The sequence below is a fragment of the Salmo salar genome, chromosome ssa12 (assembly GCF_905237065.1).
Source record: "Salmo salar chromosome ssa12, Ssal_v3.1, whole genome shotgun sequence".
NCBI classification, from domain to species: Eukaryota; Metazoa; Chordata; class Actinopteri; order Salmoniformes; family Salmonidae; genus Salmo; species Salmo salar.
The window spans coordinates 62,279,338-62,296,104 of record NC_059453.1 but is presented as its reverse complement, the minus strand read 5'-3'; the positions used below and the strand labels follow the sequence as shown (position 1 = coordinate 62,296,104).

The 16,767-nt window shown below is 43.1% G+C and overlaps 1 protein-coding gene across 1 annotated transcript in view; it reads left to right on the top strand.

The window, feature by feature from the left end:
• LOC106565462 (retinoic acid receptor gamma-A) overlaps positions 1-16,767 on the top strand; it is a 57,379-nt gene that overhangs the window by 3,409 nt on the left and 37,203 nt on the right. Inside the window, exon 2 of the mRNA XM_045691618.1 lies at positions 13,324-13,674. Coding sequence (XP_045547574.1) covers positions 13,506-13,674 — 169 coding nt within the window. The 5' untranslated portion in view covers positions 13,324-13,505. The remainder of the gene's footprint in view (positions 1-13,323; positions 13,675-16,767) is intronic.

The window sequence follows — 16,767 nt, the reverse complement described above, 5'->3', positions numbered from 1 at the left end:
CACACACACTAATAAAAACACACATTCACTATAGTAACACACTCTCTCTCCCTTATCTACATGAACACCAACAAGCTCTCACAGTCTCACTGCAGAATTAGACGTTTATCCCACTTTTCTCCAAATGTCGCATTTTGAACTTGCTCTAAACGTCAAATTTAGAAGGTTAAGGTTTTGGATAGAGTTAAAACATTAAGTTTAGGCACTCATTCTGAATGGTTAAGGTAAGCGATAAGGTTTGCGGTAGGGTTAAAGCAACAACAACAAAAACAACGTCGACGTCAAATTTCGAAGTCAAGCTTAAGCGACCTGCCTAATGAACAAACACACACACACACACACACACACACACACACACACACACACACACACACACACACACACACACACACACACACACACACACACACACACACACACATTTCCCTAAGAGATCAACACAACACACTAGTGTGTCCCACCAGAGCGAGACTAGCCAGTTCCAGTAAAAGCATTGTGTGTACAGATGTAGGATCTTAATTTGATCACTCTTTGTTGCTGAGAATGCAAACTTGTAGTGTATTTTTATGGGGGAAAAAATACAAAAAATACACTTTCAAATTTCAGACTTGATTTTCCGTAACGAAAAATGTATAAACCCCTACAAAAATGACAATTTGTTATAATCCACATAATAATGAATATTTCCTGTTGCTGCAGCATAATTTGTCTGCTGTAACAAACTGTCTCAAATTAAGATCCCGTCTGTGAAGTGTTTGGCAGACAGCATGGTCGGAGTGTGTCTAAATATACTCCACGGAGAGTCCCTTTCTTTTATTCTCTATCACCACAACTCTCTGTATCAGACTGGATGTCTCTCTCTCTGTGTGAGTGAAGTCAGTGGAGTTTTACTAGAGCCATTCCTCACTGTATGTGATGTGTCTGAGTGAGTACTCATGTCTTTGTGTGCTAGTGATCCTGGTATTTATGAGAATGTGTCTATGAACTGGCAATCTTGTGTATAGTCACTGTGAATTGCACCATTCAGTGTAAAAGTGGTTAGCTCTGTTATGTGTGTTTTTGCGTGTGTATTGTGTGTGCGTGTCTGGGGGTATAGATGTAGGATCTTAATTTGAGCCAGTTTGCTACAGCAGGAAAATAATCCAGGAAATGCATCCTGCAACAGGGTGATTAAATTAAGGTCCTACATCTCTATAAATTTGAAGTCAGAGATCCAAACACTTTGAGTGGTTTTCATCACCCTGTAATTTTCTCAGACCAAAGATATCTGGAAAGAGTGTCAACTAATCGCCCTGAGCAACAATACTCTCAATCCCACCAAACCTTCAGGTCACCCACTAGCAACCAACAGGAAGGCACAGGTCTAGGATCAGTTTACACTCTCTAAACCCTAACCTTAACCATCAGGGTGGGCTAAACTGACTAACTATGCCAATGACTGACATCTCTATAATGGCCACTTTGTTAGCCACATTCCCTGATTCACATACTGTATGGGGGTTAGTTTGGTTGGTTAGAATATACAATACATAATGTATACTGTACATATGTGTATGGACCTCTGAAGTCTGGAAATGTAATAAGTCGTGTAGCCCAATTTATTTCAAATAATGTATGCTGTTGTAAAACTTGTTTTGATAGCATTCGTTTATGACTAAATGTGTTTTTTTTGTGTGTGTTTTATGATCAAACTCACCTTACCTGACAGACTGACGTTTCCTGTCCTGTCTGCCCATACACTTAGATACATTCCCAGCAAACACACATTTATAGAAATGTATACACGTGTGTCTGAAATGTATACACGTGTGTCTACGTAATATTCTCTCGCACATCTTTCACACGCACACAAACAAAGAGAGATTCATGACGCATCTGCAGTGTTTGTGCACAGGTTATTACTGCCTAACTCCTTTAACTGCTTTGCAGTCTCTGTGTCTTTGTTCCCTTCGCTTTTCAAGACAGGGCCCACAGTAGGAGAATGTTGTCTGTCTCCTCTCTTTCTTCATTCTCTCTCTCTGTTTCATGGTCTCCACTCGTCTGTCAACACAAAGCATTTCTCATTACCTCTCTCTCTCTATATTTCCCTCTCGCCCCCCACCCGCCTGTCTGTCCATACAAACCCATTTTCAAACTCTCCTCTTTTGAGGTGCTGAATAGAACAAATAGTAGATTTTTTTTATTTTTTTTATTTCACCTTTATTTAACCAGGTAGGCAAGTTGAGAACAAGTTCTCATTTACAATTGCGACCTGGCCAAGATAAAGCAAAGCAGTTCGACACATACAACAACACAGAGTTACACATGGAGTAAAACAAACATACAGTCAATAATACAGTAGAAAAATAAGTCTATATACAATGTGAGCAAATGAGGTGAGATAAGGGAGGTAAAGGCAAAAAAGGCCATGGTGGCAAAGTAAATACAATATAGCAAGTAAAACACTGGAATGGTAGATTTGCAGTGGAAGAAAGTGCAAAGTAGAAATAGAAATAATGGGGTGCAAAGGAGTAAAATAAATAAATAAATACAGTGGGGAAGTGGTAGTTGTATGGGCTAAATTATAGATGGGCTATGTACAGGTACAGTGATCTGTGAGCTGCTCTGACAGCTGGTGCTTAAAGCTTGTGAGGGAGATAAGTGTTTCCAGTTTCAGAGATTTTTGTAGTTCGTTCCAGTCATTGGCAGCAGAGAACTGGAAGGAGAGACGGCCAAAGGAGGAATTGGCTTTGGCGGTGACCAGAGAGATATACCTGCAGGAGCGCGTGCCACAGGTGGGTGCTGCTACGGTGACCAGTGAACTGAGATAAGGGGGGACTTTACCTAGCAGGGTCTTGTAGATGACCTGGAGCCAGTGGGTTTGGCGACGAGTATGAAGCGAGGGCCAGCCAACGAGAGCGTACATGTCGCAGTGGTGGGTAGTATATGGGGCTTTGGTGACAAAACGGATGGCACTGTGATAGACTGCATCCAGTTTATTGAGTAGGGTATTGGAGGCTATTTTGTAAATGACATCGCCGAAGTCGAGGATCGGTAGGATGGGCAGTTTTACGAGGGTATGTTTGGCAGCATGAGTGAAGGATGCTTTGTTGCGAAATAGGAAGCCAATTCTAGATTTAACTTTGTATTGGAGATGTTTGATGTGAGTCTGGAAGGAGAGCTTACAGTCTAACCAGACACCTAGGTATTTGTAGTTGTCCACATATTCTAAGTAAAAACCGTCCATGGTGGCAAATATAATTTTCCATACAGTATCTGACAATAAACATGTTTAAATAATTAGTGTCCAACAGCAGGTTGTGAGAATGTTGAGAAATACAGTATGTCATCACCAGAAATAGGGGAATTGTAAATCAGTTGGATATTGTAAAAGAAATGATACAACGGGTGGATCTAATCCTGAATGCTGACTGGTTAAAAGCACATTCCAGCCAATGTCTATTCCACAAGTTACCACTGGCTAAATCTATCATGTTAAAATGCCTATTTACTCTGTTCCATCTGACTGTGCAATCCACTGTCTCATCAGGCCACTTAGGCAAGTTATAAACTTGATCTCCACTATAAAAAGGAGTCGGGATGAGACAGATAGACAGGTAGGCAGTGTTTCTCAGCCAGTTGAAATCTTGAATTGGGTGGTATCATTTTTATGGATATAGATCTCAGTCTTTCCAGCTTCAGTTTGAAGTGATTATGTTAGCTGTGTTATTGGCCTCTGAACAACAGTGTCCTGAAGAGAGAGCACATGTTCTATGCCAGGCGAAATCGTGCCTCATTAGCTCATTGTCATGGATGTATCCAAATAAATGTCACTAGAAAACAGCTTAAACAAATGCAAATGCAGCTACTGTTGTTATTCTGTCTGCACTGTTTGACGTGACCGTAAGTTAGCCGTAGTTAGCTCGTGAGCAAACAAGGGATAAGAATGTTGCCAGCCAGTATGGCAATGGAACATTTAGAATGAACGCCTGTGTCCATAGACACAGAACAAAAAGACTGAACGACTGGGTCGTGTTCATAGATACAGAACGACTGGGTCGTGTCCATAGATACAGAACGACTGGGTCGTGTTCATAGATACAGAACGACTGGGTCGTGTTCATAGATACAGAACGACTGGGTCGTGTTCATAGATACAGAACGACTGGGTCGTGTTCATAGATACAGAACGACTGGGTCGTGTTCATAGATACAGAACGACTGGGTCGTGTTCATAGATACAGAACGACTGGGTCGTGTTCATAGATACAGAACGACTGGGTCGTGTTCATAGATACAGAACGACTGGGTCGCGTCTCTGGCAACCGAACCGATAGAACGAACGACCAGCTGGCTTGGGTAGCAACCCTAGATCTGTGTCGGGACTATGTCTTGTGGAAGGATGAAATAGTATGAATAAATTCATAAAAATTATGTTTTTAATTAAAACATGTCAATCGTTATTTGAATATGTTGGTAACCTGTTGTATAAAAGTGATAATGCCCCTGAAGCCGGTGTTTGGAGGATATATTGGCATAGGTGTTGTTAGGCCTGAGACAAAGTCAGCTTCTCTGGCATTATCACTTAAACATAGCACAGCGTTATACACCTTTCATTGTGCATTTATTTTGTTTTTAGACATCTTTTACCACATCACCATTAATCAAAATATACATTTACTGTCAAATATAATGAGTACATTGGTTTAATCACCAAAACACAGCATAATCATGTCACGATCGTCGTAGGAATTGGACCAAAACGCAGCGGGAATGTGTATGCTCATCTTCTTTAATACGAAGAAAACCAAAACAAACACTTAATCCAAAACAATGACAAAAACCAGTCCTGTGAGGCACACAGCTACACACGGAACAACTACCCACAAATCCCATGGACAAAATACAATATACCCCTATTAAATAGGACCTTCAATTAGAGGCAACGAGAAACAGCTGCCTCCAATTGAAGGTCAAACCAATAAACGAAGCATAGAAATAGACTAACTAGACACAGACATAGAAATAGACTAACATAGAACATTGCCCAACAAACCCCGAAACACACTAAACAAACACCCCCTGCCACGCCCTGACCAAACTACAATAACAAACAACCCCTTTTACTGGTCAGGACGTGACAAATCATATCTTCTCAATTTAGTTATTTTAACAACCAGTTAATCCAATAGCAAAGAATGTAAGATACATGTTTCAAAATTGCCCTTTGAATTAAGAGCTGTGAAATTAAGTAATAGTAGTAATAGTGTCTGGGAAAGGCAATGATACACTTTTAATGAACATGTGTTGCAATGTGAAACATGTATTTGTAGATGAAACACTGATTACATTTGTTGAAAAAGTGATGGTATGATTTTGTGTGTTGTACTTAGTCAATTGAAAATGTGCGTAGAGTTTTGAAACATCTGCCTGTTTGATGATCTATTTAGAGTATTGTACTAATAAGAGTTGTGAAAAAGTACCACATACTTGTGAAAATAGCACAAAAGCAATTTAAAACAAAGTAGGCACTACATCATTTTAGTTCAGTAGTTATCAGTTTTCATCAGTTTGATTAAGTGATAGTTAATTGTATTGTTAACAAATTACAAGAAAATCATATCAAAAGTACTGTTAATATTGCATACGGGCCTTCCCGTACTGGCCTTCCCTGTAGCTCAGCTGGTAGAGCATGGTGTTTGCACGCATGGTGTTTGCAACGCCAGGGTTGTGGGTTCGATTCCCATGGGGGGCCAGTACGGGGAAAAAAAATGTATGAAATGTAAGTCGCTCTGGATAAGAGCGTCTGCTAAATGACTAAAATGTAAATGTAATTTTGAATATGTATTCAAATTGAAATTGATTTGGTGCAGTGAACAAGTCACTTTGTGAATTTGTTTGTTGTACACAGTCAATTAAAAATGTGCTTAGAGTTTGAAACATGAGACATTTTTTGTGTTTAGAGTTGTGAAAATATACCACATACTTGTGAAAATTGCACCAAAGTGATTGATTTTATTTTCATTTGAGGGAACAATATGTACCAGCAATAGTTGAGCTTTACTTGCTCAAAATGTCTGTTCTTCTCGTTTCCTCTTGTGTGCCAGTATAGGCACAATGGTGTACGGAGTATATTGTGCCTATTTGAGAGTTGTTGCTCTTTTGTCGACCTTTCAGTTTTTCTCTATGAATATCAATGGAAATTTCATTAAATTATATATTCACAGAATTGTATTTTCTTGTTTTCCAGCCTGGACGAAACAAACATATTTTTGTTCTGTAACGATGACGTATTTTCTTTGGTGTTACATAAAGGACTCTTAATGGAAAACATGCAGGAGTGTGGTTCTGCTTTAAGTGTTGAGTTGGAGTGCTTGTTCACTTCTGATACAGGCTATTTAACAGCTCGTCTGTTCTGCATTGTTTAAGAACAACTCTCTTGTGTCTGGCTACTCATCACATTTCACTCTTTCCAAATCAACATTTTCCTCCAAGTAGGACTGTTCTTCTTCATGTTTAAAAAAAATGCTTTGTTTATGCTTCACTTTTATTGGTGCACTGCTATTTAGTTCAAAATATATGTCTCATAAGGTACCGTGTTTGGCACTTTAACACGGTGTTTAAGTCTGGTGAATAGTGGTCATTGTCATCGGGTCAGGTTGTATCATCTGGCCACCTGGTGTACCAGTGAAGCTGTCCTCTGTCTGTGTGTTACTTTAATCACAGCCTCAGGCCTGTCTTCAGATCAACATCCACTAGTCCTTTAAACACAGCAGGTCACCTCTAGTCCTCCCTCTGTGGCGGAAAGCAACCCTCGACCCCCGAGAGAGAGAGGGAGAGAGGGAGAGAGCAAAAGAGAAGAGATAGAGAGAGGGTAACTCCAGCACTAGGGTAGACTGACACAGACCCATTAGCACAGAGCTGAAAGGTGCCTACCAAATGCCTCGATTAAGAGTGACCCCTGACCCCTATCTGTAGCCTGGAGTGACATGGGGTGACCTCAGTCGCGACCTGGCAACCCCAGAGTCAGCCGGAGGGGTTGGGCTCCGCATAACGGCACCATTGTGCGTTTGATTTAAACATTATTATCATCATTACCGTCATTAGTGCTGTAATTGCAGCCACTGTTGTGATTAGGCCTACCATTAAGAGAGTAACAATATTATAGTCACTGGCAAATCTGTAATTACCATTATTTATGGTTAGTAAGTTATTGTAAAGGTTAAGACAGTGATTGTAACAGTAACAGTGGTATTATTACAAAGAATGCAAGTCACTTTTATGTTATTTTTATGTTACATTGATATTAGGGGCGGCAGGGTAGCCTAGTGGTTTGGCCGTTGCACTAGTAATGGAAAGGTTGCAAGTTTGAATCCCCGAGCTGACAAGGTACAAATCTGTCGTTCTGCCCCTGAACAAGGCAGTTAACCCACTGTTCCTAGGCCGTCATTTTAAATAAGAGTTTGTTCTTAACTGACTTGCCTAGTTAAATAAAGGTAAATTAAATTACATAAAATTAACAAATCCCATGTTTCTTGACTGTCTGCCTGACAGTGAGAGATACAATGAGATGGCTGTGGCTAGAGAAGACAGGAGCTGTGGTGAGAATTTAGATTCAATGGTTACATAGAAACAAAACAACCATAATGAATGAGAGTTTCCACAATCGGAAATAAAATGTTCACATGAAGTTAAACATTTCATTCACACGACAGTGTTTGTGTTAGTACAAGAGTCTAGTTTGCGTCAAAGAAGTTAACAGTTGTAAAAAGGGCATTGTCCTTTTTTAACTTACCATCTTGGTCATAAATAGTATCTAAATATCTGGCTAATAAAGGATATGTATATGCATAGTTATGCAACAACAAAAAAAGAAGCTAAGCCAACAATATAATAGCTTTCATAAATGATAGTTATTGTTCGCAAGCCTGGACCACAATCGTAAAAATATTTAGGTTTTACGAGACCGATGGTAGCATGTGTTTTAGAGAGCCAGCTGTATTTCAGCTATACGTCAACATAGCTCATATACTATGGCCTTTTATTTAGTCTGGGAAAGACAGAACATTTAATTGAATTGTGTATTGTTTGTGGGCAAATATATTTTGTGTGTGTGTGCGTGCGGGTGTGTGCTGGCGTGTGTGTGTGAGTTTATCTGCATGTCTATCTGTGCGATTGGCCGTGTGTGTGTGTGTGTGTGTGTGTGTGTGTGTGTGTGTGTGTGTGTGTGTGTGTGTGTGTGTGTGTGTGTGTGTGTGTGTGTGTGTGTGTGTGTGTGTGTGTGTGTGTGTGTGTGTGTATGTACCATGTGAAACTTGCCATGCGGACCGTTTGACCCTGTGCTAACTCAGACACAGCAGACAACACTTCTGCAGAGAGAGAGAAACACACACACACACACACACACACACACACACACAAATACACATTTTAATACTTTTTTTGTATTTTGACTACATACTTTAACTCCACTTAACAAATAAGCCCATGTTTTAAAGTAAAGACTGCATGATTTTACACATTTCTCATTTATCCTGCTTGGGTCGATTTGAGAGGATTGGAGTTTGGGACTTTTTCAGTTTGTCTCCTGCTGCGATTTGAAATTGTCCATCCCTCAGTCTTACTGCGTCGACTGTATGTAGTAGCTGTATAACCTGGCAGTTTTGACAACTGGTAACAAATTCTAGCCAGTTCTAATACCAGCTCTAATCCCATGTCGGGAAAATATATTAGATCGTAACGTCTTGTTCTATAGAACATTTATGGATTAAATGCTGAATAGTTGAGCTGCATGAGGTTTTACACAAACTGCTTTAGATAGCTGTGAATGCTCCTCAAATCTACATCACTTACACACAGTGATGGTCCGTCTCTGAATTAAGTGACTTAACTTGTATTGTTTCAGTAAAAATATCCAACTGTACTCATGGAGGTTGAAACCTTAAGCCAGTGGGTGAAACATGTCTGTCAGGCAGAGGTGATTTAATAAGTCATTAAAGAAAGACTTGGGGTCACACAATGCACTTTTTATGAGTTTGATTAAAGCTCTCTCTGCATGCCCACCTCAGTAATGACCTGGTGTGTGTCTGTGTGTTTAAGTCAGTAGTTAGAGGCATATTAAACCGCGCCTCCATATTACTCAGTGGGTTGCATTCGCCACATGAAAGCCGGATACTTAAAATCACCCAGAGAAGTGTACGCTTCGCCTCACAAACAAGCTGTTGTGTGGGTTTAACTCAGTTGGAAAAACACAATTTACACTGTACATGGTCCCTGAAGAACAAGAGGCAGGTGCAGTTGGTAACACTGGAGGACAGCTTTTACTTGTAATTAACTTCAGACAGGCTTTTATTGTTTGTTTTATTTGTAAAGGAAATTAGAAGTAGGATTATAAAAATATCCAATGATCATAGTTATATATCCAGTGGCTGGTGTAGGCTATATGTAACCTTTATTTAACTACGCAAGTCAGTTAAGAACAAATTCTTATTTACAATGACGGCCTACACCGGCCAAACCCGGATAACGCTGGGCCAATCGTGCACCGCCCTATGGGACTTCCAATCACAGCTGGTTGTGATACAGCCTGGATTTGAACCAGGGTCTCTGTAGTGACGTGTCTAAGCTCGGAGATTATGTGCCTTAGACCGCTGCGCCACTCAGAAGCCCAATATCAAGCCTATGCTATACAGTATAAATATATGTATACATTTTATATGTCTAGCCGTTCGACCAATGTCAAGTAATACTGTAAAATAAAAAATGTCCTGAGGACCAGTGTGAAGAGAGGCAAGAAATGTTTTTTGTTTGGTGTGTGTTGAGGTCTACCCTTCAGTTAAAGGCCTTTTTGGAAAAGAGATGGTGGAATGGAAAACCACCGACAGACACACACACACACCAAAACTGCTTTTAATTCCTCTGCATTCGGAAAGGGGGGCGTCAGTTACCTGTGCACCCCTCGGGTGTGTGTGTGTGTGTGTGTGTGTGTGTGTGTGTGTGTGTGTGTGTGTGTGTGTGTGTGTGTGTGTGTGTGTGTGTGTGTGTGTGTGTGTGTGTGTGTGTGTGTGTGCGTGTGTGTGAAGAGTGGCAGGTTGAGTCAGGTCGGGACTTGGGGTGATGGACTTGGGGGTGATGGTGGGCGATGAGATCACTGAGACAACACCCCTTCGCCTCCTCCACACACACCGCGTGTGTACATGTGTGTGTCTCTCAGCAGGGCCAGACGGCCCAGCCCGGCCTCATAAAGGCAGCATTGAGGCCTGGAAGCCCAGAAACACACAGCACCGCTTTTGTTGCCCTGCCCAAGGTGTGTTACTTCTGGAGGGAGAGAGAGAGAGGCTCCCCTGGCTGGTGTGACTCATTAGAGAAAACGCAACAGTTCTCTGGGTTGGAGGCTCATTATTTTGTGTGTTTATTGGGGGAAATAAAACCGTTCCTTTATTTTTATGTACGTTTTTCATCAGCCAGTTCGCTCCCCCCATATTTGCTCCCTCCCTCTTTCTTCACCAAAGTTTCTTTCTCTTCTTAATCCAGCTCCCAATGTGGGAGTAATTAATGAAACGCTATGCACCTCTTACGAATGGAGAAAAGGTTCAGTGCCTTCCAGATGCCTGAAACAAACTCTTTCTTTCTCTCTCTCTCTCTCTCTCTCTCTCTCTCTTTCCTTCTGTTTTCTATCATCTTTCGCTTTCACCACTTTCTTTTTTCCTTCCCTGCTTTTCTTTCTTTCCTTCTATTTCTCTCTCTTTCATAGTACTAGAGAGACTTGGGTCTTATATTGGGATCAGTAAGGGAGCCCATTGGAAGTGAAGCAACACCAGGGCTGTCTGCGGTTTGGTTCCTCTCAACAGATCCCGTATTAACTTCATCTCTCCTCCATACTTCACCTCTTCAGGGTCAATTTGAGATAGCAATGGAGCTTCTGACTGACCCTGGTTCCCACCAAACACTTCCCCATAAGGATGCTTAAAGTCAATGATGGTGTGTCCGTGCGGGAGTGAGTATGTGTGTCTGAAGGGATGTCTTTGCACCACTTACTTTAATTTGTATATTGGACACCCGTCTATATCACTCATACAATCCCACCTACTCAATTGTTTTTTTTTTGTTGCCCATACTTCTTATAAGAGATTCTTTGTCTCTGGAGCACAAAAGCCTTTTTCTCTCTCAGTGAAAATATTTGGAGGAGAAAGCCCACATTGGCCCTCACAGAGAAGTGCTGAAACCCCTGAATATCCAAACATTTAAAGAAAATATGTCAATAAGAGAATTTATGGCTTGAAAAACAATATTGAGATAGTTCATGCTTTTGTTTGCGTGTACATGCATGTGTGGGATTGCGGAATAATGAGTAATGAGTTACAAGGCATGGTTATTCAGAACAGAACACAACAAGACAAAAGCAAGCAAAACAACAAAACCATAACATCCCGTAAACCTCCAGGTCAGAGCTAGGCCTGACAGCAGACCTGATGGAACAAAGAGAACAATGAGAACCAGATTAAAACCCTGGCAGAGGGAGGGACGTATTTCGTGGACTGATTGGAAATGGTTGAGAGGGAGGTTTAGGGATGGAGGAAGAGGTGGTTAGAGCGGGGGAGGGATAGAAACAGGAAGAAGAGATGGAGAGGAGAAAGAGAGAGGGTATCTATGACAGTTGTGAGGATAGATGGGTCGGGGTATTGATAGGGGGCGTAGAGTATCCACTGGGTTGATTTAGTGGATCGACTGTCTTGGGTAGAAGGGTTAATGCTATGTGTATAGTGTAGGGGGTACAGTGTGACCTGAACAGGAAAAACTCAGGGCCCTATGTATTGTATATGGTTTAGGGAAGCACACGTGCGTGAGTGTTGTGGGCGTGTGTGTGTGTCCTTCCTGTAACGTGGCTGGGTTGGCCAGCCGGCCTGGCCCTACATGTGGAACAGTTTACTGGAATGGAACTCTAAATTAGTGGTGCCCCGCTGCAGTAGGCTGTAATTAGCTAGCTCTGTGAACATGGGAGAGAGAGAGACAGACAGCGAGAAGACAGACAGACAGACAGACAGACAGACAGACAGACAGACAGACAGACAGACAGACAGACAGACAGACAGACAGACAGGGGGAAGGAGGAAGAAAATAATACAAGTATGTGTTTGTGCTGATGGGTCCGTTTTCGGGGGTTGTGTGTGTTATGACCTCTTTGTGTACATTTGTGTATGTGTGTGTGTTTGCGCTCTTGCTCAGTATGCCACCCTACTGCCCCTGCAGTGCCCCCCAGTGCGTGGAACAGGTCACTGCAGAGTGAGTGTGTGTGTGAGTGTGTTTTTCCACTGTACACGTTAATCCATGGACATGTTCTTCCCTGTTTTGAGAGGGTACTGTGAGTTCCTCACCCTTCCCTCCCTCTGCTCCTCTCTCCTCTCTCATTCTCCCTCTCCCCCTCTTTCTCTCTCTTTCTATCCCTCTCCTTCTCACCCACCTTCTCCCTCTCCCTCTCCCTCTCCCCTCCTCCCTCTCCCTCTCCCTCTTTCCCCTCCTCTCTCTCTCTCTCCCTCTCTCTCCCTCTCCCCCCTCCTCTCTCTCTCTCTCTCTCTCTCTCTCTCTCTCTCTCCCTCTCCATCTCCCACTATGATTCATAAGCTGCAGCATGCCCAAAACAACACTGCATTCTTTGGCTCCTGTGTGTTTACCACAGCTCGACCAGCGAGAATGTGACCCCACCCACTCATCACATCACTCTGTGGGGGGTGGGACGGCACACCAGAAGGAGATACGGAGGGAGGGAGAAAGGGAGAGTTACAATGATAGATAGAGGAAATAATTTGATCTGACTAAGTACGTCTTCTGCTGCTTTCTGTGTGTCTGACCCAGAAGATGGATGTTGTAATGGATTAAGTGTGCCCGTGTGTGGGGCACAGTACCCTGGGCAGAGCGGCCACAGTTTCAGGCTGGCAGAGAAAACACAGAGACTCTTTATAGTGGAGTTGGGCTGATTTAAATCAGATGGCATTGCACTGTTTGGAAGCCTTTCAAAAAATGACAGAAATGAGACCTTTCTCTGCTCTGTCTCATCCTCTCAGTCCTACTTTGTACATATTTTCCCCAGAGCTGTCGCTGTCTCTCATTCTCTGCCCACTGCTGACTTCATCATATCCCATATTCCCTTTATTCCTCATCATTCACTTTTCTTCTTACCATCTTTTGAGTCAGCTACAGTTTCTCCATGAATGATGCCATCCCTCTATGTTTGTAACAGACTTCTCATTTGATCATATATTGATGGATTTGGATTGGGGCTGTGTAGCCTACTTTAAACTGACAGGCATTGTAACTAACCTCCTATTCTCTCTTCTTTCCCTCTAGAGAGCGTGGATCTGAGGCAGTGTTGCCCAGGCTTGGTGTCTCGTCTTTGGGTCCCACCTCAGCTCATCACCCTTCCTCAGCCCTGTACTCTCCAGGCCCGCGGGACCAACCCCAATAAGACCACTGCCTGAGCGGGACAGTGGACAGGAGCTATCCTGGACCGGAATTATCCTCTCAACGCCATGGCAACCAATAGGGAACGGCAGGTGGGTCACATGACTGGCTTTTCACCTGCTGTCTACCCCTTTGCCTTCAACTCCATGAGGAGCCACTCCCCCTTCGACCTGCTGGCCAATAGCAGCCTGTTTGGACGATTTGGGGCGGACCTACCGAAAGAGATGGCTGCATTGTGTAAGTACATAACGTACACACACAATAACATACTCAAAAACACACCCTTTTGCAATATCTTACTCAGTCACAACTCTTGGGATGGATTGGGGTGGAGAGAGAGAGAGCAAGAGAGAAAGAGAGAGAGAGAGAGAGAGAGAGAGAGCGAGAGAAAAAGAGAGAGTGAGAGAGAAAGCGAGAGAGAAAGAGAGATTGAGAGAGAGAGCAAAATACAGTCCAAAAGAGAGAGGGGTGAGTGTAAAACAGAGTGTCATGGCCCTTCCAGGAAAGCAGGGTTTTTCCATGTGGTAAAGCAGGCAGGCAGGCCTGCAGGCAGTGGGTTGGCAGGGTACAGGGCCGGGGCCAGCCTGGCCTCTCTCTAGTCTGAAGGCAGCAGGAAGAACAAGTGTCCCTTTATGAGCTGGCTTTACAGAGGTGAATCAAATTATAACATATAAAAAACAACATGAAAAGAGAGGGATTAAAGAGAGAGGGGGGAGAGGTTTGAAACAGTTCCTTGTTTTTGAATGGGTGAGCCAGTGGGGCTGTCAGAGTTTCCACACAAGTTCAAAGGGGGTGCTGTTGTCCAGAGAGAGAGAGTACTCCCATATCTATGTGCAGCACGATTTGTGACCTCTTGCCACAAGAAAAAGGGCAACCAGAGAAGAACAAACATCATTGTAAATGCTTCCCATATTTATGTTTATTTCTTTTCCCTTTTGTACTCCAACTATTTGCACATAATATGACATTTGTAATGTCTTTATTCTTTGGAACTTTTGTGAGTGTAATGTTTACTGTTAATTTGTATTGTTTATTTCACTTTTGTTTAATATCTAGTTCACTTGCTTTGGCAATGTTAACATATGTTTCCCATGCCAATAAAAGCTCTAAAATTGAATTGAATTGAGAGGAGAGAGAGATATGAGATAGTTGGATAAATGTAAAACCTTCAATCCGAATCAAAATTCCATACCTAAAACCTTGATTTTGGACAAAATTCCATGAATGGACTATTACTACCAAGGACTGTCTTCCCTGTGGCTCAGTCGGTAGAGCATGGTGTTTGCAACGCCAGCATGGTGTGTGCAACGCCAGGGTTGTGGGTTCGATTCCCACGGGGGGCCAGTACAAAAAAAATGTAAAATACATTTTTTTAGAAATGTATGCACTCACTACTGTAAGTCGCTCTGGATAAGAGCGTCTGCTAAATGACTCAAATGTAAATGACTAGCAAGAAAAAACTTGAACAAACCAAAACCTGCAGAAGAAACACAGTGGAACCTGGAAATGCCATCCAACACAAAACTGAGTGATTAATATTCAGTCTGAAGCTACTTCTGAAGCCAAAAAGTAAAAGACAATAATAATGTTGTTATATAATGCTAAGTAAATAAGTATACTATGCTACCAAGCTGCTAGGACAGAACAGACCTGGCGGCACCTTCAATTAGCACTGAAGTGTGAAATCAGATGTGTGAAAACTCTTGAGCCCAACAATGGCAGGAGAGATTCACAAACCCACAAAACAGACCAGCACAACAACCCCCCCCCCCCAACAAGACCCGGAGGGCGGAAGGTGCAGATGGACGGCTGTCTGAGAGAGCTGGCTGCTCTACGGACTGAGGTGAGAGAACTTTAAAGAGGCACACATGGCACTGAAGGATGAGGTCAGAAAGCTGAGGTGTGACAGAGAGCAGGACACTCCCCCGGACAAGCCAGCAGAACAGGCACCCTCAGACCCAGACCACAACTTCAACACCACAATGGGACAGACAACACAGGACCCACCAACCCAACAGACCCTCCTAACAGCCCTCCTGTCAGCTCCCCCGATAGCCCTCCTGACAACCCCCACACATCGACTGAGGACACACAAAAGCCAGAGATTGTGCTCCTCATTGACTCAAATGGCAAATACATTTGAGAGGATTAAGTTAGTCTCAAACACAAAGTGGCTAAACTCTGGTGCCCAAGCACAAGGCATGCCCTGGAGCTGTTGTCAGAGGACAGACTAGGGTCCCCCAGCCACATCATAATTCACACGTGCACAAATGACATGAGGGCCCATCAGGAAACAGTGGCAACAGCACTCACGGGTGTGACTGAAAAAGCTTCTTCCACTTTCCCCAACGCACAAGTGGTTGTCTCCACCCTGCTACCATGAAAATACTTTCACCCAGCCACCATACAGCGGGTGAATGCAAGCATTTCGCGAGACTGTGTCTCAAAACATAATGTTTACCTGGCCCACAACTCCACCCTGGACTTGAACAGCCTTTACAACCAGGTCCACTTCTACAAGGCAGCAATCCCAACTTTTGCCAGGACCCTGAAGGACGTCACCCTCAACCATAGCCCCAGCACCTCACACAGAAACAACAGAGCAACAGACACCCCGCCCAGACCAGCGAGACACCCTCCCAAACCTGCAACAAAAAACTCCCGAAGGACCTGCACCAAGAGAACCCATGCCAAGAGGACCTGCACCCAGACCACAGCATCACCAGCCACACCCCAACCAGCTAAGAACACCCCAAGCAAATCCTGGCCACACCGTATATAGGCCCCCCATATCAGACCTACGCTCCATCTGCCCACCCCATGCAGACCTAGCCCACTCTATTACATTTGTAAAAAGAGGAACATTTTACATCTGGCTAGAAATGAATAAGGAAATGATCTAAACAGAGAAAAATGGCCTCATGTGTGCTACCTATATCCCTCCAGTAAAATCCCCATACTTTAACGATGACAGCTTCTCCATCCTAGAGGGGGAGATCAACAATTTCCAGGCCCAGGGACATGTACTAGTCTGTGGCGACCTAAATGCCAGAACTGGACAAGAACCCGACACCCTCAGCACACAGAGGGACAAACACCTACCTGGAGTTGACAGCATTCCCTCCACCATATGCCTCCCTAGACACAACTACAACAGCAAAACAAACAAAAACGGGTTACAACTCCTGCAACTCTGTTGGACGCTGGGTATGTACATAGTCAATGGTAGGCTTCGAGGGGACTCCTATGGTAGGTACACCTATAGCTCATTTCTTGGCAGTAGTATTGTAGACTACTTTATCACTGACCTCAACCCAGAGTCTCTTAAAG